Below are 21,965 nucleotides of genomic sequence, written 5' to 3'. Positions count from 1 at the left end.
TTGATGTCTATCATTGTATCAATGTGTGTAACAGTTGTGGACTGGGCTGCATAATTTCCCAATATAGCTAAAAGCTGATTAGATTTCGATGAGGTGTAAATTTGTTGAAATAACCCAAGACAGGATCGAGAAGTAATTTTTAAACCAGTATATATATATCAGTAGTGAAATCTTTGGCATCATCACACTGATATTTCATTAACAATATGAAAAGGAGTTGGTGTGAACAAAACTGAATCAGAGAATGTTCCAATAGAAACAGTCACAAGTGAATAAGAACATAAGAAATAGGAGCAGGAGTAGGTCACCTGGCCCCTTGAACCTGCTCCGCCATTTAATAAGATCATGGCTGATCTGATCATGGACTCAACTCCACTTCTCTACCCGCACCCCATAATCCTTTATTACCTTATTGCTCAAAAATCTGTCTATCTCCGCCTTAAATATATTCAAATGACCCAGCCTCCACAGCTTTCTGGGGCAGAGAATTCCATAGATTTACAACCCTCGGAGAAGAAATTCCTCCTCATCTCAGTTTTAAATGGGCGGGCCCTTATTCTGAGACTATGTTCCCTAGTTTTACTTTCCCCTATGAGTGGAAATATCCTCTCTGCATCCACCTTGTCGAGCTCCCTCATTATCTTATATGTTTCGATAAGATTACCTCTTATTCTTCTGAACTCCAATGTGTATAGGCCCAACCTATCTTCATAAATCAACCCCCTCTTCTCTGGAATCAACCTAGTGAACCTTCTCTGAACAGCCTCCAATGCAAGTATATCCTTCCTTAAATATGGAGACCAAAACTGTACGCAGTACTCCAGGTGTGCAAAATGGGCAAAAGTGGATCATTCTGAAACTAACAAAAAAAAAAATCAGTGTTTTTATCAACTTCCAACAACATTCTTGTAAGTGGCATAAATGCTACAGTTTTCAAACAAATGATAATCGCCCTGTGCTGAGAAGAAAAAAATATTCACTGGAATTTAGAAGAATGAGAGGGGATCTCACAGAAACATAAAATTCTGACAGGATTGGACAGGTTAGATGCAGGAAGAATGTTCCCGATGTTGGGGAAGTCCAGAAACAGGGGTCATAGTCTAAGGGTAAGGGGTAAGTCATTTAGGCCCGAGATGTGGAGAAACTTCTTCACTCAGAATTGTGAACCTGTGGAATTCTCTACCACAGAAAGTTGTTGAGGCCAGTTCGTTAGATATATTCAAAAGAGAGTTAGATGTGGTCCTTATGGCTAAAGGGATCAGGGGTATGGAGAGAAAGCAGGAATAGAAACATCGAAACATAGGAAATCGGTGCAGGAGTAAGCCATTCTGCCCTTCGAGCCTGCACCACCATTCAATAAGATCATGGTTGATCATTCCCTCAGTACCCCTTTCCTGCTTTCTCTCCATACCCATTGATCCCTTTAGCTGTAAGGGCCATATCTAACTCCCTCTTGAATATATCCAATGAACTGGCATCAACAACTCTCTGCGGCAGGGAATTCCACAGGTTAACAACTCTGAGTGAAGAAGTTTCTCCTCATCTCAGTCCTAAGACTGTGTCCCCTGGTTCTGGACTTCCCCAACATCGGGAACATTCTACCCGCATCTAACCTGTCCCGTCCCGTCAGAATCTTATGTTTCTAAACTCCAATGTATAAAGGCCCAGTTGATCCAGTCTCTCCTCATATGTCAGTCCTGCCATCCCAGGAATCAGTCTGGTGAACCTTCGCTGCACTCCCTCAATAGCAAGAACGTCCTTTCTCAGATTAGGAGACTAAAACTGAACACAATATTCCGGTTCTGGGGGAGGTGGGACCAGTACAAACTGGACGGTCTGCACCTGGGCTGGACCGGAACCAATGTCCTAGGGGGAGTGTTTGCTAGTGCTGTTGGGGAGGAGTTAAACTAATATGGCAGGGGGATGGGAACCTATGCAGCGAGACAGAGGGAAGTAGAATGGGGACAGAAGCAAAAGATAGAAAGAAGAAAAGTAAAAGTGGAGGGCAGAGAAACCCAAGGCAAAAACCAAAAAGGGCCACATTATATCAAAATTCTAAAGGGGCAAAGTGTGTTAGAAAGACGAGCCTGAAGGCTCTGTGCCTCAATGCGAGGAGTATTCGGAATAAGGTGGACGAATTAACTGCGCAGATAGCAGTTAACGGGTATGATGTAATTGGCATCACGGAGACATGGCTCCAGGGTGACCAAGGCTGGGGTACTTAAGTTGCAAAAATGATCAGCCACGATCATATTGAATGGTGGTGCAGGCTCGATGGGCTGAATGGCCTACTCCTGCACCTATTTTCTATGTTTCTATGTTTAATATTCTTGTCGTAAGGATAGCCTTCCAGCAAATGAGTCCTTGTGCTGAAATTGGAGGTGGTTTCACACTTTAAAAAGTTGTGAGACACTGTAAACAGTGTTTGGATTTCCAAAAGGCATTCAATAAGGTGCCACGTAAAAGGTTATTACACAATATAAGGGTTGGGGGTAATATAGTAGCATGGATAGAGGACTGGCTAACGGACAGGAAACAGAGAGTAGGAATAAATGGGTCATTTTCAGGTTGGCAAGCTGTAACTAGTGGGTTGCCACAAGGATCAATGCTGGGGCCTCAGCTATTTACAATCTATATTAATGACCTAGATGAAGGAACCGAGTGTAATGTAGCCAAGTTTGCTGACGATACAAAGCTAGGCGGGACAGTAAGCTATGAGAACACAAAGAGTCTACAAAGGGATTATAGAGACTAAGTGAGTGGGCAGTAAGATGGCAAATGGAGTATAACGTAGGGAAATGTGAGGTTATTCACTTTGGGAGGAAGAACAGAAAAACAGAATATTTTTTAAATGGTGAAAAACTTAAATGTTGGTGTTGAGAGAGATTTAGGTTGTCCTCGTGCAAGAAACACACAAAGTTAGCATATAGGTACAGCAAGCAAGAAGGAAGGCAAATGGCATGTTGTCCTTTATTGCAAGGGGGTTGGAATACAAGAGTAAGGAAATCTTGCTACAATTGTACAGGGCCTTTGTGAGACCACACCTGGAGTATTGTGCAGTTTTTTGGTCTCCTTATCTAAGGAAGGATATATTGCCTTGGAGGTGGTACAACAAAGGTTCACTAGATTGATTCCTGGGATGAGAGGGTTGTCTTATGATGAGAGATCGTGTCAATTGGGTCTATACTCTATGGAGTTTAGAAGAATGAGAGGTGATCACATTGAGACATACAAGATTCTGAAGGGCATTAACAGGGTAGGTGCTGAGAGGTTGTTTCCCCCGGCTGGAGTGTCTAGAACTAAGGTGCATAGTTTCAGGATAAGGGGTAGATCATTTAAGATCTCGATGAGGAGGGATTTCTTCACTCAGAGGGTTGTGAATCTTTGGAATTCTCTGCCCCAGAGGGCTGTGGATACTTTGAGTATATTTAAGGCTGAGATAGATAGATTTTTGGAGTCTAGGGGATTCAAGGGATACGGAGTTGAGGTCGATGATCAGCCATGATCTTACTGAATGGCGGAGCAGGCTCGAGGAGCTGCATGGCCTACTCCTGCACCTATTTCTTACGTTCTTATGTGTTAACAAATTAAAGACAGTTACTGGGTAGAGTCAGTCCATGGCAATCCTCAGTAGAATTTTAAAGCCAATGACTAACATTTGCAAGCAAAGTGGGGATCAATTGCACAAGATTACACCGAGATCGGTCACAGTAAGACTACTACTCAAAAGCCTGTGGAAAACAGTAAAGGTGCGTGTAGACTTAAGCAATAAATCCCACCAGTCATTCTTTTCCAGCAAAGTATTTAGGAATGTTTTTCAGCCTTTGTTCAGCAGATTAAGTATCGCACTATAGGTAATCTAGTTTTTAAGTATGGCCTTTTAAAGCGAAAATTAGTTTTATCTGATCTATCCTGATGCCTAGTGTGGTATTAAGATATACAGATCCGAAGACCTCGGATTCAAAGCAGTTTGTATTAAAGTGTGTGAGTGCATGTCTGTGTCTATGTGTGCGTGTCTGTGTCTGCATGTGGGATTTGAAGACAGGATCGGGCTTGCCTCCGATACCATATATGGTTGAACAGCTGGCTGACAGTCAGCACCTTGGCTCACATGTTAAGGATGATCACGAGGACTGCCTGCATCCCAGTAAGAGCCAAAAGACAGGAGAGAAGAAATTAAAAAATGAATAGTTTTGGACTACAGCATAATTCATTGGCGTGGAAATCCCGGCCTCCCCGGGTCTGTACGGAGTGTGTACGGACCTGGGAGGGCATCACAAAAGCCGGTTTTCAGCGCACAATGTGCATGTGCTAAAAACCGGCTTTTCTGACCTGTCAAGCTGGAGCTTGACAGATCTCACGCATATCGGGTGCGAGGACATTTGCAAGGGCAAGATTGCGGGATTTACCCATATCTTGCCAAGCAAATGTTCTTAAAACTTTTGCACCTGATAAAAGCAAGCGTATAGCCTACTTTTACAGTCGTAAGAATTTAAAAAACGTACAAAAATCTAATTAAATTAAATTTAAACACGTTATTTTTAAAAACCCTGCCCACTACGTTACATTTATTTTTAACCATAATTTTAAAAACTTTTAAAAACTCGGAATTTTTTCTCTCTAAGATATTTATTAACTTTAATTTTAATTAAGTGAGGTGTTTTTTATTTTTTATTATATGTGTTTAGTGTGTTTTTTTTCTCATTAATAGCAATGAAAACTCGTAGATACGGAGTTCTCATTGCTATTATTGCTATTAATGGGAAAGCTGTGGAATACTGCACCTGATTGGCTGAGCAGTCACACGTGACTGCACCTTCTGCGTGGGACCCTGGAGGACGGGAGCGCGCTTCGCAGCGCGGGAGGAGAAGGCCTCCCCACCGGAATCCCACGCTCCTCCCGGACCACCAGGGATTTGCGTAGAAATGTTTCAGGTCGGAGGCAATTGCCCGCGAGAAGCCTCCGACCGCAATTTCAGCCCCATTGTGTACATCCTGAGATGTCTAAAATATTGTGAAAAAGAAGTTATTTCATTCCACTCAACAGGATGTACTTAAATGTACAGGTAAAAGGTTTATAATTTTGCTGAAATACCTTGCAATTGCAGTTTGGACTTATTCACAATGGGGCTGAAATTGCGGTAGGAGGCTTCCCGCGGGCAATTGCCTCCGACCTGAAACATTTCTACACAAATACCTGGTGGACCGGGAGAAGCGTGAGATTCCAGTGGGGAGGCCTTCTCTTCCCGCGCTGCAAAGCGCGCTCCCGTCCTCCAGGGTCCCACGCAGAAGATGCAGTCACATGTGACTGCTCAGCCAATCAGGTGCAGTATTCCATAGCTTTCTCATTAATAGCAATGAGATCTCTGTATCTACGAGTACACAGTGCTATTAATGAGAAGAAAAAACCCAAACCCACTGAACACAGATAATAAAAAACACACCTCACATAATTAAAATTAATTGAAATGAAAGTTAATAAATATCTTAGAAAAAAAAATGTTTGCCGAGTTTATAAAACGTTTTTTAAATTATGGCTAAAAATCAGTGTAACGTAGTGGGCAGGGTTTTTAAAAATAATGTGCTTTTTTAAAAAATGTAATTTAATTTAATTTTTGTATGTTTTTAAACTCTTACGACTGTAAAAGTAGGCTATACGCCTGCTTTTATCATGCGCAAGAATTTTGAGGACATTTGCTGGACAAGATATGGGTAATCCCGCAATCTTGCCTGTGCAAATGTCCTCGCACCCGAGGTGCGTTGGATCTGTCAAGCTCCAACTCCAGCTCGGCTGATCGGAAAAGCCGGTTTTCAGCGCATGTGCATTGTACGCTGAGAACAGGCTTGTGTGATGCCTTCCCGGGTCCATAGACACTCCGTACGGACCCAGGGAGGCCGGGAGTTCCAGCCCATTATGTTTTAAAAAAAACAAACAGAGTCCCAGGAACCTAGGGTTACTGTGAAAAATTCAGGGAGGGCCCCTAAACTAATCAGATTGCAGAATTATTCTATATCTGATTGCTTAGTGGCACATTATTTGTTGAAAATAAAACTGATTTGTTTTCCTTTAATGGTTGATATTGGGCCTGAAATTCCGATCGAGGTCTTCCCGTGGGCAAACTACTGAAAAAAGGAAAAAAAATGCACACTTACCTGAAGGTGCTGTGCCCGCTCGAACTTCCGATCCTGAGACCTTCACTCCTATGCATTGGAGTGCGTGCCCGTTGGGACGTCCGTATGATGGAGCTGGAGTCACATGGCTCTGGGCAGCCAATCAAGGTACAGTATTTTCTCATTCATAATAATGGGAACACCATAAGTTGGAGTTCCCATTATTATGAATGAGAAACCCCACCCAAACACACAAAACACTAATAAAAAATAGAAAAATACACTACATATTTAAATTCATTTAAATTAAAGTTAAAAAAAGTCGGGAAAATATTTTTTTTTATAAGTTTTTTTAATTATGCCTTAAAATAAACTTACCGTAGTGGGGAGGGTTTTTAAACAATAAAATATGTTTTCATGTGTGTTTATTTAATTTAATTTTAATGTTTATGTATGTTTTTAAACACTTGCGCCTGTAAAAGTAGGCTATACATCTGCTTTTTCAGGCGCAAGATTTTTGAGAACATTTGCTGGGCAAGATATGCGTAAATATCGGAAATCTTGCCCTGCAAGTGTCCTCGCTCCCGATATGCGTGAGATCTGTCAAGCCAGAAACTTGACAGATCGGAAAAGCCGGTTTTCAGCGCATGCGCATTGCGTGCTGAAAACCGGCTTTTCCGATGCCTTCCCGGGCCCATGGAAACTTCGTAGGGACCCGGGACATCGGAATTTCAGGCCCAGTCTTTCTGAAATTAGGATCGGAGGTCCTCGATAGCGTGCCACTATTTGCAATCACGCTGAAGAAAATATATTTTGGGAAGCATGGCTGTACAATATCAATATTCTGCTCTTTTCAGGTGGTGCCATATTCTAAACTTCTCCCTCACTGCTTAAAGTTCTAGTTCATGCTGGGGTACAGTTATACCAACTGGAGGAGAAAACAAATTAAACTATTCTGCTTTTACATAGTTCCCAGTTGTTACTGTGTTGCGAGAGTCATACATGTGTCCACAGTTTGAGAGTATTCCTATGCTTATGTGGGTGGGGGAGGAGGAGAAGGAGGAAATGAGAATAAAAAGCAAAACAATCCTAAACATCTTTAATTTATCTGATGGTAAGTTTGCTAAGCATTACATTTCTGCAGCACGTCGGCTCAGAATTTGCGTGCTGTAACATATCCGTGAAAATCCGTCTGGGGAAAAAAAAAGACTTATTGCAAAATCTCCCCATACAACAAAAAATAATGGGTCTGAAATTCCAGCCTTCACCCAGTTCCGTACGGAATATGTACATACCCGGGGAGGCATCGCAAAAGCTGTTTTTTGGCGCCAATACGCATGCGCCGAAAACCGGCTTTTCCGATCGGTCAAGTTCTGGTTCAACAGATCCAACGCATCTCGGCAGCAAGGTCATTCGTGCGGGCAAGATTGTGCTAGCTGCCCATCTCTTTCCCGGCGAATGTCCTTCAAACTCTTGCGCCTGGTACCAGCGTAAGAGTTTTAAAACATTCTAAAAACTTATAAAAATACATTTTAAAAACACATTTTTATGTTAAAAACTCTGCCCACTAAGGTAAGTTCATTTTAAACCCTAATTACAAAACTTTAAAAAAAAAAAAAAAATCGGAAAAATATTTTTTTCTAACACATTTATTAACTTTAATTTAAATTCATTTTAATTATGTGAGGTATGTTTTTTATTTTTTATGTTGTGTTTAGTGTGTTTGTTTTTTTTTCCCTCATTAATAGCAATGAGAACTCGTAGATTCGGAGATCTCGTTGCTATTAAATGAGAGTACTGTACCGGATTGGTTGAGAAGAGAAGGCCTCCCCACCGGAATTGCAGGCGCCTCTGAGACCACCAGATAAATTCGTAAAACATTCTCGGGTCAGGGGCGTTCGTCCGAAAGAAGCCTCCGACTGGAATTTCAGGCCAATGGCGTGGAAATGCTGCGCCCCCCCCCCCCCCCGGGTCCGTACGGAATGTCTACGGACCTGGGAAGGCATCACAAAAACCACAATGCGCTGAAAACCGGCTTTTCCGATTTGTCAAGCTGGAGCTGGAGCTGGACAGATCTCATGCATATCAGGTGCGAGAACATTTGCAAGGACAAGATTGTGGGATTTACCCATATCTTGCCCAACAAATGTCCTCAAAATTCTTGCGCCTGATAAAAGCAGCCGTATAGCTTACTTTTACAGGCGTAAGAGTTTAAAAGCATACAATAATATAATTTAATTAAATTTAAAAACACATTATTTTTAAAAACCCTGCCCACTATGATACATTTATTTTTAACCATAATTTTAAAAACTTTTTAAAAACTCGAAAAAAAAAATGTTCTAAGTTATTTATTAACTTTAATTATGCGAGATGTGTTTTTTATTTTTTATATGTGTTTAGTGGGTTTTTTTTTTCCTCATTAATAGCAATGAGAACTCGTACTTACAGAGTTGCCACCCTCAAAGCCTCCTTGATAAAGTGCAACATCCCCACCGTCACCTGGGAGTCCCTGGTCAAAGACCGCCCTAAGTGGAGGAAGTGCATCCGGGAGGGCGCTGAGCACCTCGAGTCTCATCGCTGAGAGCATGCAGAAATCAAGCGCAGGTAGCGGAAGGAGCGCACGGCAAACCAGACTCCCCACCCACCCCTTCCTTCAACGACTGTCTGTCCCAAGTGTGACAGAGAATGTAATTCCCGTATTGGACTGTAGTCACCTAAGAACTCACTTTTAGAGTGGAAGCAAGTCTTCCTCGATTTCGAGGGACTGCCTATGATGATAATGATGATGATGGAGAAAGCTGTGGAATACTGCACCTGATTGGCTGAGCAGTCACACGTGACTGCATCTTCTGCGTGGGAATCGCAGCGCGGGAAGAGAAGGCCTCCCCACTGGAATCCCACGATCCTCCTGCAAATAATTGATTGGCACTTTTGCAAGGTTACACTGCTCTTGTGTGGTGCTCCATCTAGTGGCCTGTCTGAGAACAAGCCAGTTCAAAAGCAAAATAGAAGCTGAAATTTGAACTGCAGAAGGCATGACCAACCAACTAAGTTTCATACTGCCTTGCTACACGGAGGCTGGTGATTGAGGGTGAGAATTCATATTTTGAATTTGGAAGGCTGTATGAGTGAAGATCAAGCATGAATCCTAAGGCTGAATTATAGACCTGCAATTCACAACTCCTCCAATTATCTATTTTTCCAGAAACTGGCAGTAATCTTGCAGTTATGGGCTAGTTATAATAAGAAGTTCTAAATTGTCTTGATCTTCAATAATGAATTGTAGAGAAAATCACTATCTATCAGGCTGCAACATTTCCAACCTCTTCAAGGGTATCTTATCATACACAAAAAATCTGTACCTCAGTATTTGGGATACAAGACCAGCCACCAGCACAAGATCATTAGGCTGTGTTCTTAATTTCATTTTCCATTGTTTGGGCCACTCCTACAAACCAAAAGATTCAAAACAAGCTTCAGTACAATTGTCATTGGTTGTGTGGAAGTTTATTAATAGTACTCACAACTATTGCTGTTAACATGCAAATCTGAAAAAAACTTTGGGGGCGAAATTGCCCCTTTTCTGCACCTCGTTAGCGCCTTGGGGGGGGGGGGGGGGTGTTAATGAGGCACAATGCTGTTTTCGCCCAGAGAAGGGTATGCTACTGCTTTCTGGGATAATTGCCCCAAAAGTTTGGGGGGGGGTCGTTGTTCCGACAGTGCTGCACCGCACGGTTAGCGCCCTGGGCCAGTACGCAACCGGCGACCTCTCACCGCCCTGCACCAAGCCCTTTCTGCCCCACAGGGGAAATTGCCCCGTGGGCCGCGAGGCTGGCGCGGGCATTATTTAAAGGGGAGGCCTTTAGCGCCCAGGGCTGTCATTTCTTTGGTCGGCCGACTCGTGGATTGGCCCGCCCATGGCGGCCCTAGTGCAGTCCAGCACCGCGTCCGGTCTCACGTGTCTCTGGTGGCCCAGTGGCAGCCATCAAAGGGCCATGCAGAGTGCGCAGCGGCCTTCCCCTTTAATGGAAGGAGAGGGGCGTTGTAGCGACACAGCGATACGCGGAGCATTTGTGTAGCGCTGGCCTGCTCTGCATAGGCCTGGGCTCAGTGCAGCACTATCGCCCCAGGAACTCCCATCAAAAGGAAGCAGAGTGCTGGAGACAGAGCTCCACTTCCTTTGAGGGGCTTACAGCCCAATTCCGCATCGGGGACGGGACTTCCGGGACGGGCGATAAAAGTCCCGGCTCTGGAAGCTTATCACCCCCAATCCAGGCGAGGGACAATTTTGCCCCCTTTAGCTTTTCAACAAAGCAATCACAAGCTGTTGCTTGCTAAACTGTCCAAGCCTGAATTCAAATCAAATACTTAAGCTTGCTTTTTTAAAAAGGCCATTCATTGTGCCTGCACATCCTACGTAGAACTTTGTGTATATACACAAGACTTACTTTATTTCGATATTTATTCTATGATTCTGAAGTAGTAAAATCTATAATGTTACCTTAAAAAGAGATCTCGGACAGCTATGACTACTTTTGATTTTTGAAAATAAAATGATTCTTTTTGTTTGGTTAATGGAATACTATCATGGAGACATGAAACATCAACCCTTATTTTGTTTCAGTACATCGAAGCAGAATCAGGTATTTTTCTTTTGGTACTTACATGATCCTGCTCAAACTCTAAAATGCTTGCGTATATGTTTCTCTGCTCCTCCTCCTCAGGGGTCAGTGCGGCACTGTTTGAAAACCTCCTTAAAAATGAACCAAAGTCATTAGATGCAATATCTCTCTATTTGCTTAATTACATACAGTTATCATTGCATAGAGTCATTATCCTTTGGAAAGTTATATTCCTCACCAACCAAACTGAGTGCGTGGGAGAAAACAAAACAAAGATTTAAAGCATCTACAAACAGATATTTTGCTCTTTGCAACGATCTCTGAACCACTGAGTGGAACACAGGCCAGATTTTGCCATCAGCGGTGAACACTTGCACTTGCCCTCAGACTGTCTATTGGATTTTGCACTGGATCTTACTGTAAAGAGAGCCATTTCAATGCGGCGCCCTCTACAGGAAATCTGGGACTTGTGAACAGGGCAATGAACCTTAACCAATCAGATTGAAGAATCGTTAATGAGCCGCATAGAGTCTGAACCAGGAAGTAGTTAGAATATTGAATTCAATGTCAAATCAGGTACAGAAAACAGGAGAGGGAAAGAAAGATAGGATTGAGAGAGAGAGAGAGAGATAAAAGACAGAAATAAAAAGTAAAAAAAATTAAATTAACAAATTTGAAAGAATGAGACTCCACACTTGTAAAAGTTAATTTTCAGTGCCAGAGAGGTTATCTGGCAGCAATTAAGACTTATCACACAGTTAAATATTTAATTACACTAGAATGGACAAGCCCCAACTTTATCTGACGAGATTAGTGGATATCTATCACGCAAGTACAGCAACTTCTCACCCTTCCATGCGTTTCAATGCTGAGTCTCTTGGTGAGGTACCGGTATAGCAAAGCTTCTGGAGGAGCAGTGCAACTCAGATAGTAACTTCCTGATTTCCATGTTTAACTGTGCACGTGCGGTCGCCAGAAGTTACTGTCCGATTTACTTCAATAACAGAGCGCCGTTAGCTTCCATAAACTTGAGCTCATCTAAAACTCTCTGCCCGTATCCTAACTCGCACCAATTCCCATTCACCCATCACTCCTGTGCTTGCTGACCTACATTGGTTCCCGGTCTGGCAACTCCTCAATTTTAAAATTCTCATCCTTATTCAAATCCATCCATGGCCTCCCAACTCTTTGAACTCCTCCAGCCCTACAACCTTCCCAGATCTCAGTGCTCCTCCGGTTCTGGCCTCTTGCACATGCCCGATTTTAATCACTCCACCACTGGCAGCCATGCCTTCACCTGCCTCGGTCTCAAGCTCTGGAATTCCCTCGTTAAACCTTCTCCTTTAAGATGCTCCTTAACACCTATCTCTTTGACCAAGCTTTTTGTCATCTGTCCCGATATCTCCTTAGATGGTTTGGTGTCAAATTTTGTTTAATAACACTTCTGTAAAGCGCCTTGGGACATTTTACTGCATTAAAGGCATTATATAAATGCAAATAGTTGTTATTGTAGCATTACCGTTATTTCTACAGCAAATTCCGGCCCAATATACTTAAACTAAAATGGACTTTTGTGTAACATGTACATGAACCTCAAAGCCCAAAAAGTACTCATTTGAGAGATCATTAATGCAACAGATTGAAAGAAAGGAAGAAAGATGGTACATAGATTGTGTGCATGTGTGACTTGATTTTTAAAAATTCTATGAGGGCCATTTTCATTCCGAGCAAACTTTGGCTAGGTGGTAGATGGAGTGATTGCATCCATCCCCCCTACCCCCCATGTCACCAGCAGAATCAACTTTGGTGATTGGACATAATTTAAACAAAATCTGTGATATGAGTGATGGCAGGCAGCTCACCAATCAGGGAGAGGGGGCAGGAAAATCCAGCAACTTCTTTGCAGAGCCGAACTAGCAGGGGGAAGAGGGGGCGAAGTTGTTGAGGGAGCAGCAGTGGTTTACTATCAATAATGCATTGAAACAATAGCATTTTTAAGTAATGTCCAGCAGTTCCTTTCTCCTCCCCCACACCCCACATGACATACATGGGACATTGATGGAATTTTAACCCAATCCTGAGCAGGTTGGGAAGCCATCTAGGCCCACTAAGGAAAAGTTCAAAAAGAAAACTTTCCTTAGTGGGACCCGGAGGAGCACTCTTGCTCCTCCGGACCCCATAAGTAAAGTCCGGGCTCTGCTGCCCTCGGATCTCCGCCCCCTTCCTCAGCTACAAGACCCTGAACCGCCCCCACCCCACCCCCAGACTTACATTGTTGCCGGCAGCGTTCTCTCAGTGCCAGATGGCAGCTTCCGGTCCCCCAATCACCATTTCCCTCCCGCCGGCCAGCTGCAGCTTTCCAGTGGAACAGCCGCGTAGCTGACAAGTCAAATGAGGCCCAACAGCTAAAATCTGCTCCAGCCAAGAGCTAAAATGGGCCCTTAAGTCTCCATTCATGATCTCTTGCCAATGTAACAGCATATGTAGAGTTTAGGTAACAGTTAAACCAATTTTCTAGACAAAAAAGGTTCTTGAAAATAAAAAACAGAACAAGGAGTGTCGACACGGGTTGAGCAATTATGGGAGCTGGTGGAAAATCACACTGATAAATAAGCCTTAAAACTGCATTATCACCTGTTGGCTTCTTCTTGAAGTCTCAGCCTCCGTTCTTCCATCTTTCTTTGCAGCTGTACAATACTGTTACGGATATTTGCTCACTTTGTATAATTTTACAACTACTGGGTTATCAGAATATTTAAAATTACGCAAAAGAACAAGAATAAATATCCCTGTAAAAACGCAGTTAATTTTTTTTGTTAAATGCAAAAACAAATAACCTTAAGCTCCCAGAGGTTAACCACTCAGGACTGTAAACAATACTTCGAGGTTCTTTTGAAAGGCAGGATTGTTGAGAAAGGAATGGAAAAGTTTACACATCTGATCAGGTTTCTTGTCACAGACCCTGAATCAATGGCTTGACCCGTTTAAAAGGCAGAGTCAACCTTCCAGAGCAAAGATAAAACCACTGTTTGTACATTGCCACACTCAATAAAAGGCCTCTTTACAAATCACTAAAAGTGTTTTAATCACACACCTATGACTTTTTGACTCATTTTTAGAGTAGAAGCAAGTCTTCCTCAATTTCAAGGGACTGCCTATGATGATGATGATTTGTGACTTTTACATTTAAATAAAATTTAATGAAGAGAACAATTTTACCATCTTGATGTGAATACTAAAGATAGGGAGGGGAAAGACCATGAAGTGATTTGAACACGAGGAGGAGAATTTTAAATTGGGAGCAAATGTAGGTCCGCGAGATTAGAGGTGATGGACAAGCGTGACTTGGTGTGGGTTAGGATACAGGTATGAGAGTTTTGGATGAGCTGAAGTTTATGAAGGGTGGAGGATGAAAGTTCGGCCAGGGCAGCATTGGAATAGTCGAGTCTGGGTGTGACAAAGGCATGGAGGTGAGGCAGGAGTGGTTGACTGATGTTACAGAGGTGGACGTAGGCGGTCTTTGCGATGGGAGAGGAAATGGGGTGGGAAGTTCAGCTCAGGGTCAAATAGAATGCTGAGGTTGTGAATGGTTAACTTTATGCAGACAGTGGCCAGAGAAGGGGATGGTGAGGATACGGAGTATGTGGCGGGGGCTGAAGACAACGGCTTTGACCTCCCCAATGTTTAACTGGAGGGATTTTGGCTCAGCCAGGAACGGATGTCAGACAAGCAGGGTGACAACAGAGTCGGTGTCAATGAATGAATATCGAATACAAAACATGAAGACGACATTTTACTGGAGTAAGATTTTTGAAATCTGCAGATTTCGGAATGCAAGATGAAATTACTGCTGGCATCTTAGAAGCGATGCTCGCCTAAATTAATTTCTTCAATATCATGCAAGTTACACCGAATGGACAAAATGCTGAATTTAGCAATATTTTTAGTTTAATATATTTGATTAGTTCAAATGCTAGGGTCACTTTTGTTATTTTTCCTGCCCAATAGGTTTTAGCAGGACACAGAATTAAGCTGGCATTTAGTTGGCAGTACCCGATGAATGGGTCTATAAGTTCTATTACTTTTACAGTGAACAGGAAATTCTAAAACTTCACCCACTGATGCACAGTCACCACTTCTAGATTCCAATTTGGCAAAGACAAAATGTGCACTGAACACAAAACAATACCAACCCAAAATTCCCCTAGTAATTGTTTGCAACACAATAAAAGGATACGGCTGCTTGTCTTGCCTGTGCAATGATCAGGTTCTCCATCATCTGCCGCTGAAGAGACAACGTCTAAAAATAAAAACAAGTTTTGACAAGACAATTCTATTTAAAAAACGTGTATGCTTTGCTTAGGAGATTGCTATTTCAACAAAGTCAAAGTGGAGTGTAACTGTATCCATGCAGGCAACATGAGGCAGCTGCAATTTATCTTACTTGGTTTGCAAATTTTAGTTTCTCTACATTTATTTCATATTCAAATTAAAAAACAAATTACGGGAGGCAAATTTTTTCAAAGTCCTGCAACTTGGCACCAAGCTACTGCTCAAATCCATAAAAATGAATGTATCATTTAATTTATCTTATATTTTATTTAATTTTAGCTTCGGCGTTCAGAATGATGCAAATCCATCTTTAAAGTTAGCATGACTGAAAGTGTGAACATTTTGAAATATATAAATTAACCTAGTATACCTTTTATTGAACGTTGTAAAGATTATTCATTATTTTAACTCTCGGCTACAGGTATTACTTTTGAAGACTACATCAGATTGACATAAATTGTAAAAAAATTCATTTTTTAACCAGGTATCCAAGTAACAATATATATTGAGGCAAGACTTCAAATTTCAAAAAAGACATTCAAATGCTAAGTTTACAGTGTAAGCTGGAAAAAAATGCAATGTTCCAATGGTTGACAGTTAGCAAAAAAAAAGGGAGATTTAGCAATAAACACACTGCAGTCATCTACTGCAGTGCCAACTTACTATACCTGGAAGAATGTTTTCAACCTATCCCAATGATCACGAAAAGATAGAGCAGAAACAGCCATTTTACTTTTGTACCACGGATTAAGCCAAGCTGAAAAACTTCTGTCAGGTTGAAGCAAGTTTGATGATGAAGGTACTAAATACTAACTGGAACCTGCTGCATTGTAATAAGATCCAGCTCAGTCAACAAACAGCATAGTGTGGTTCTCTAATCCTTTTTTTTATAAAAAAGCCACTTGGACTTTTTAACGAGTTGAGAGTGAGCTATGTCAAATTAGATGCTAATAGATGCTCTGGAACTGCTCGATGAGAAAGAGCTGTATTAAAATAAATTAGGTTGTCATGTATGTTATGCAAACTAAACTCATTCAATAAGAATTGTTGGAAATTTTTGCTCATTATTTTGCTGCATTGTGCTGCAGATTAATAGCAATGTCAGTGTGCTGAGGATTGTTTCAATATTTGGTATTTATGAAAAGTCACGTAAAGCTTCTTAATGATCTCACAGCAGAGTTAAGTAATTACCTTATTAACCAGAAACATCTGTAAATTCCTTCAATAGCCAAAACAGGTGGTTAATAAAACATACAAAATAAATATGATTTCTAATTTTGAAAATGCAAAATGTATCAGCAAAATGCTAAAAAAAAAACTGCAGACTACAACAGATTGAGATATGTGAACCATGAGGTTCTAAAAATTCTGAAATCATTTTTAACTCACCTGGTCACATAGGGCCCAAGTTTCGGATGTCCTCCCAGAACAGCCCATTCCGAGACCCGCCTGTTTTTTAGAATTAAAAAAGCGCCTAAAATTTACCTCGCGATTCTCCGAGTCCAGCAGGCCTGTTTCACAGTCAACGCAGCGCAACACAAGCAGCTGGGGGTGGAGCTACAGCTCTGTGCCAAAAAGAGTGCCGGCAGCTGCGCGCATGCGCAGTGGAGTCTGCGCACATGCGCAGTAGCTCCTGGCCCTCCCAACGCGTCCTGTCCCTGAGCCGAAGGGACGTCGTGCTGTTCGCCGCCCCTATCCCGTGCCGAGTGGCCTGCCTGCCTCACTGTCCCTCACCTCGCCTCGTCGCTACTGCCCTTACCTCCTTGGCGGCGGGGCCCGCCCGACCAGCACCTCTTTGGTGTCGGGTCCCACCCGAACTCCCACCCGAACTCCTCCCCGGTGGCAGGTCCCGCCCGAACACCTCCTCGGTGGCGGGGCCCGCCTGACCAGCACCTCTTCGGCGGCGGGGCCCACCCGAACTCCTCCCCGGTGGCGGGTCCCGCCCGAATTGCAGCTCTTCGGTGGCGGGCCCAACCAGCACCTCTTCGGTGGTGGCCCCGCCCGGATTCCTCCTCGGTGGCGGGTCCAGCCCAAACCCCTCCCCAGTGGCGGGCCCCGCCCGAACTGCAGCTCTTCGGTGGCGGGCCCCTCCGAGCACCTCTTCGGCAGGCTGTTGGAGGGCTCCCAGTGCTGCAGTAGGTGAGTAGAAACTTTTAATTTTTTTATTTATTGATTGATTTTTTTTATTTCTTTTTTTTAAATTAATAAATGATAAATAAATCATTGATGATGGCTTTTTATTGGTAAAAGTGAAGTGGTTAATGCTTTGTAAAATCCCCCAACTTCCCTTCCCTCCCCCTATCTCTCGCTATCTGCGCCTAATTTCTAAAGTGTAGGCAAGGTTTTTCTGAGCGTACAAAAATCGACACTTACTCCGTTCTAAGTTAGTTTGGAGTAACATTTCGCTGCCTAAACTTGCAAAAACAGACGCAAGTCGCTGGTAACGCCTCCTTTTGAAAAAAAACTGTATTGAAACAAAACTATTCTAACTAACTAGAACTGGAGCAAACTAAATGCCGAGAATTGCGATTTCTAAGATACTCCATACTAAAACTAGTTGCTCCAAAAAAATAGGAGCAATTCGAGCCGAAACTTGGGCCCGATAGGTGGTAAGTTAATCCATTGTCCTTTAGATTGCAGACCAACACATGTACATGGGCAACTGATAAAAACACATGCTTCAAATCACTTTTTTAAAAAAAGGCAATCTAATTATGTTTTCATTTGAATTCACAAATATGAACTGAAAGCAAAACAAGCCAAAGTAACATTGTTAAAAAACAAAGTATCATTTCAAATTTTAGTCTCTTAATTTAGGGCCAGATAATATAAACACCATACTTAAATTAAGGCGGCAATAAACATAGAATAACTACAAATGAGTGGACACATATTGCTGATTATAGTCCTGTTAATTAGAAAGAAATATTTCAAAAGGGTGGCTCAAATGTTACCTTGAGTTCAGCATGGGGTGGGAATCGCGAACTTACTTTGAAGAGGATTGTTGGAGCACGGAATGCTTTGCCACGTGGAGTGGTTGCGGCAAAGATTCAGTGCGATTAGTTTTGGACTGCTGTAGCGAACAGGTAGCACAAACACGATGGACTGAGCGACTTCCTTATGTTCATTAACTTCTCTGGTTCCATGGGTGGATGGTGAGCATTAATGGTCTTGATTTTGCGGTCCGTGGCGTACCTATGGAGTACGCCGCCGGCATCCGAATAGAATGTGAGCTTACCTGATGGGTAACTTGCGGTTTGACACTGTGTACTAGAGGGCAGCGTAGTGGCCCACATATCCCAGGGGAGCAGCGTGTGCTGAAATGTACCTGGGATCACGTGGGCCAGTGCTCCAATCGTCAAACAGCAGGTCTCTCATTCATTTATGATCTCCGGAAAGGAAAAAAAACCCTCATTACTAGAGCCAGATGGAATAAACATCGAAACTTAATTTGGATTTTTTTGTTAAGATTATGCTCCGCTTGGATGCAAAAAACCAATAATTTTATCAATGTAGCAACCGCTTCCTCTGAACTTTTTAAATGGACAAATAAATATTTTCCATGGACAGAATCCTAAACTGCTTCCATTTCCGACCTCCGAATTCTTTTTAATTACTTGCATTTGTCAAGAGGTAGCACCTTATGCTGTGGAAACAGGCCCTGCACCGGTTTTCACCAGCTGTAAGTGTTTCGTACGTGATAGCTAGGCAATTGGTGGGCAAATAGCCCAACTCTGCGCTAGCAATAAGGTTTACAATGTTGGTGCGGATGATCTGTCTAGTCGGAACTTGACAGATCGCAAGTTCAGGATTTAGCGCACGCAGAAATCCCGAATTTGCTGTCCTTTTCCAAGGCTGTAAATTCTGGCCAGATATGTTTTTTTAATTTGAAAAAGATGGGTATTTAATGGCATTGCCCCTTCTATGACAATCGACACAAGGTAAATCCATAAAATACATCCACATAGTTTTTGAATATTAAGCGCATTTGCAGCATAAATGACACATCGCTAAAGTGTGACACATGCTACTACTATTTGAGTTTTCAGTTAATTTAGTCTTACACAAGTACCCAAATTGTCTGGAAATAATTATAAAAATATAAATGTGCAACTGCAAATACTCCTAATACTGCATTTTATTTACAAAAAGGGAATATTGGCACTATCCTTTTGTAAACTAAATAACATGAACTCTCAAACCCTAAACTGGTCCAGATCCAGACCAAGTCAGAGATGCAAGGAAAACAAGCAATGCAGACCTGGCACCCTTTAAGCTCTCCTGTTCTCTCCTTGGGCCCAATTTTGGCCATGACTTGCATCAATTTTTTTGGAGCAAGTTGTTTTTTCTGGCGTAAATTAAAAATTGCCATTTTACCCCCAAAATTTGCTCCAGGGTAAGTCAGTTAGGTACAATTTTTTTTAGTTCAGTTTTTTTTCCAAAAGGTGGCGTTTCCAGACACTTTATGCCAGTTTTGGCCAGCTAAAACTTACTCCAAATCGACTTAGGTCAGCGTATGTGGCCAGCTCTGAAAAACATTGCAGGCAGTTAAAAAAAAATCAGCGCAGGTTAGTACATTTAAAGCACAAAGATTTACAAAGCACTAAACAAAGCACAGAAATAAGCATTCAATAACAAATAAAAAATAGAAGGAAGCTGAGGACCTGCAAAGACTTACAAAGCACTAAACAAACTACAAAAAGTAATAAGCAATCAATCAATCAATAACAAATAAAAAATAGAAGTCCTACCTTTATGCCAGAATCAAGTTTTTAAAAAAAAAGTTCACCCCCATCAAAACATTCTTTCTCCGCCCCACAAAACTCTCCTCTTCCTCCCCCTCCTACCCCTACCCCCACCCCCCCCCAATCAAAACTCTCAAGCACAACCATCAATGAATAAAAAATAAAACCAAAGTCCTACCTCGCCCGGGAACTCAGCAGGCCGGCCGGCTGGTGCAGGAGGCCACTCAGCCGGGGATAGGGTGCGGTGAGATCGGGACGTCCCTTCAGCCGGGGCTAGGGGCTGCGAGCATCGGGTCCTGCTCACAGCTCGCAGGACGCGCTGGGAGGGCAGGAGCATGCGCGCAGACTTCACTGCGCATGCGCGCAGGTGCCGGCACTGTTTTCAGCGCTGGCCTGTTGCTCCGCCCCCACCACTTCACAATGCACGCCACTCTGGGACTCCGGGGACTTGGAAGAGCTGCCAGGATGAGGCGACTTTTTTCCAGCGCCGTTTCCAGCGCGCAAAGGTAAGTGCGCCGAAAAAAGGGGTTTGGCAAAATGGAGTCCCTTTTCACTACACAGGAACCGGCTGAAGTATATAGGCAAAATAAAATGATAGAAAACAAATTACACGCTTCAGCATGTGAAGGATAGCTCATTTTAAGCACTATTTTGCATTTTCATTTATTCAGAAAGTGTTTTGAAAAGCAAACAAAGCACAACACCTGGCTACAGGCAAGCTGTAAACAGTCTAAGTAGCAACTATCTTGTCATTACATGTTAGAGCATGCCACTTATTTAACATATTGCTACCAATATGCTAGTGGGAAAAACTGCAGTTAAACCAATGCATTCAATTTATGTTAGAAAAATGTGTGAATTTATAGGAGTATCTTATTTTGAACTTCTCTAAAATCATCAAGTTAAGTCTTACTGGAACTACATCAACATTCTAATAGGGGCACCGAATAGTTGGTGGAAGATGACAAAAAGAAATGAAGTACAGGTTGTACCTCTCCAGTTCGGGACACTAGTCTGGAAACATCAATCCCGGCATGGGTGGCATACCGTGCTGTTCATTGAGGTAAGTGGGCCGGGCAAGGGTAGGCAGCTAACTGGAGGTGCCAAAGCTGAACCTTGTCTGTCTCTGACTCTCTCTCTCTCTTTCCGCACGCCACGCCATGCCGCTTCTCTCCCTGCGCAGAACACGTCCAGGTTGTTGTCACAGTTGACCTCGCATGGTTCGGAAAATTCTCTGGTCCGGCACCAGTCAGGTCCCAAGGGTGCCAGACCAGAGGGATCCAACCTGTACTACTGGAATCAAATACTTAACATTTCTGAAAATAACAATCCCTAGCAATCCACTTCAACCAATATACATATCTGGTTTTTGCCTCTCCCAGGAGATCACATGGTTCCGGTGGGGGTAGAGTGTAGAATGTTTCAGTGTAAGGGGTGTCGCAGTTATGTGGGGCGGACTGATTGCTCTTTACCTTTCTGCCATTGTTCATTGTTCATTGTTCATAGGTTTATATGTAACCTTCAGAGCTGCTGACAGAGGGCCCTGCGGCTCTTTGTCAGCCGGTGCAGACACGATGGGCCGAAATGGCCTCCTTCTACGCTGTAAATTTCTATTGTTTCCATATTTACAAATTCAATCCAGTGATCAAGTTGCTGTGCAATGCTCCCTCTAATTATTTTCCATGCGCTGTCCTTTTAAATTGCTGTGTGGCCCATTCAAATTTTGAGCGTGCGTAGTATTTACAATGCAAAAAACCAGTGAGCGGCCTGGGTTAGACCTCACAAACACTGCATCCGCGTGGCCTCGCAGCTTAGAGGGAACATTGCTGCTGTGTACCTTGAAAAGATCTCTATTACAATTCCTTCATTTCTTCCCATTTTGTAAGTTAAAATAAATATGAACAATTTAAAGTGCATATTGCAGACAATTGTTTTTACAGTTAATTCAAAAGGTCAATGTCTAAAGCACACTCCTCCACCCCCAAGCTTACAAGAGTGTATTAAAATAAGCACAATCAGTGATAGCAATGGAAAAGATGGGAATTCCATTTAAGATCGGTGGGGACAGTGCAAGAATAAAAGTATTTAGTAATGATAAAATTAATTCTATCATTCTATCATAAATAAATGTTAAAAGTGTAGATTATATGGAA

General features: G+C 42.5%; 1 protein-coding gene across 1 annotated transcript in view; it reads right to left on the bottom strand.

Annotated features, from left to right (window-relative positions):
* Positions 1-21,965, bottom strand: part of vps9d1 (VPS9 domain containing 1) — a 104,369-nt gene that overhangs the window by 50,871 nt on the left and 31,533 nt on the right. The window contains exons 6-9 of the mRNA XM_070898223.1: positions 14,973-15,035; positions 13,370-13,422; positions 10,779-10,866; positions 9,476-9,561 (exon numbers count right to left, since the gene is read on the bottom strand). Coding sequence (XP_070754324.1) covers positions 9,476-9,561; positions 10,779-10,866; positions 13,370-13,422; positions 14,973-15,035 — 290 coding nt within the window. The remainder of the gene's footprint in view (positions 1-9,475; positions 9,562-10,778; positions 10,867-13,369; positions 13,423-14,972; positions 15,036-21,965) is intronic.

This window comes from Pristiophorus japonicus, chromosome 13, assembly GCF_044704955.1.
Source record: "Pristiophorus japonicus isolate sPriJap1 chromosome 13, sPriJap1.hap1, whole genome shotgun sequence".
Taxonomy (NCBI): Eukaryota; Metazoa; Chordata; class Chondrichthyes; family Pristiophoridae; genus Pristiophorus; species Pristiophorus japonicus.
This window is presented reverse-complemented; position numbering and strand designations above follow the sequence as displayed.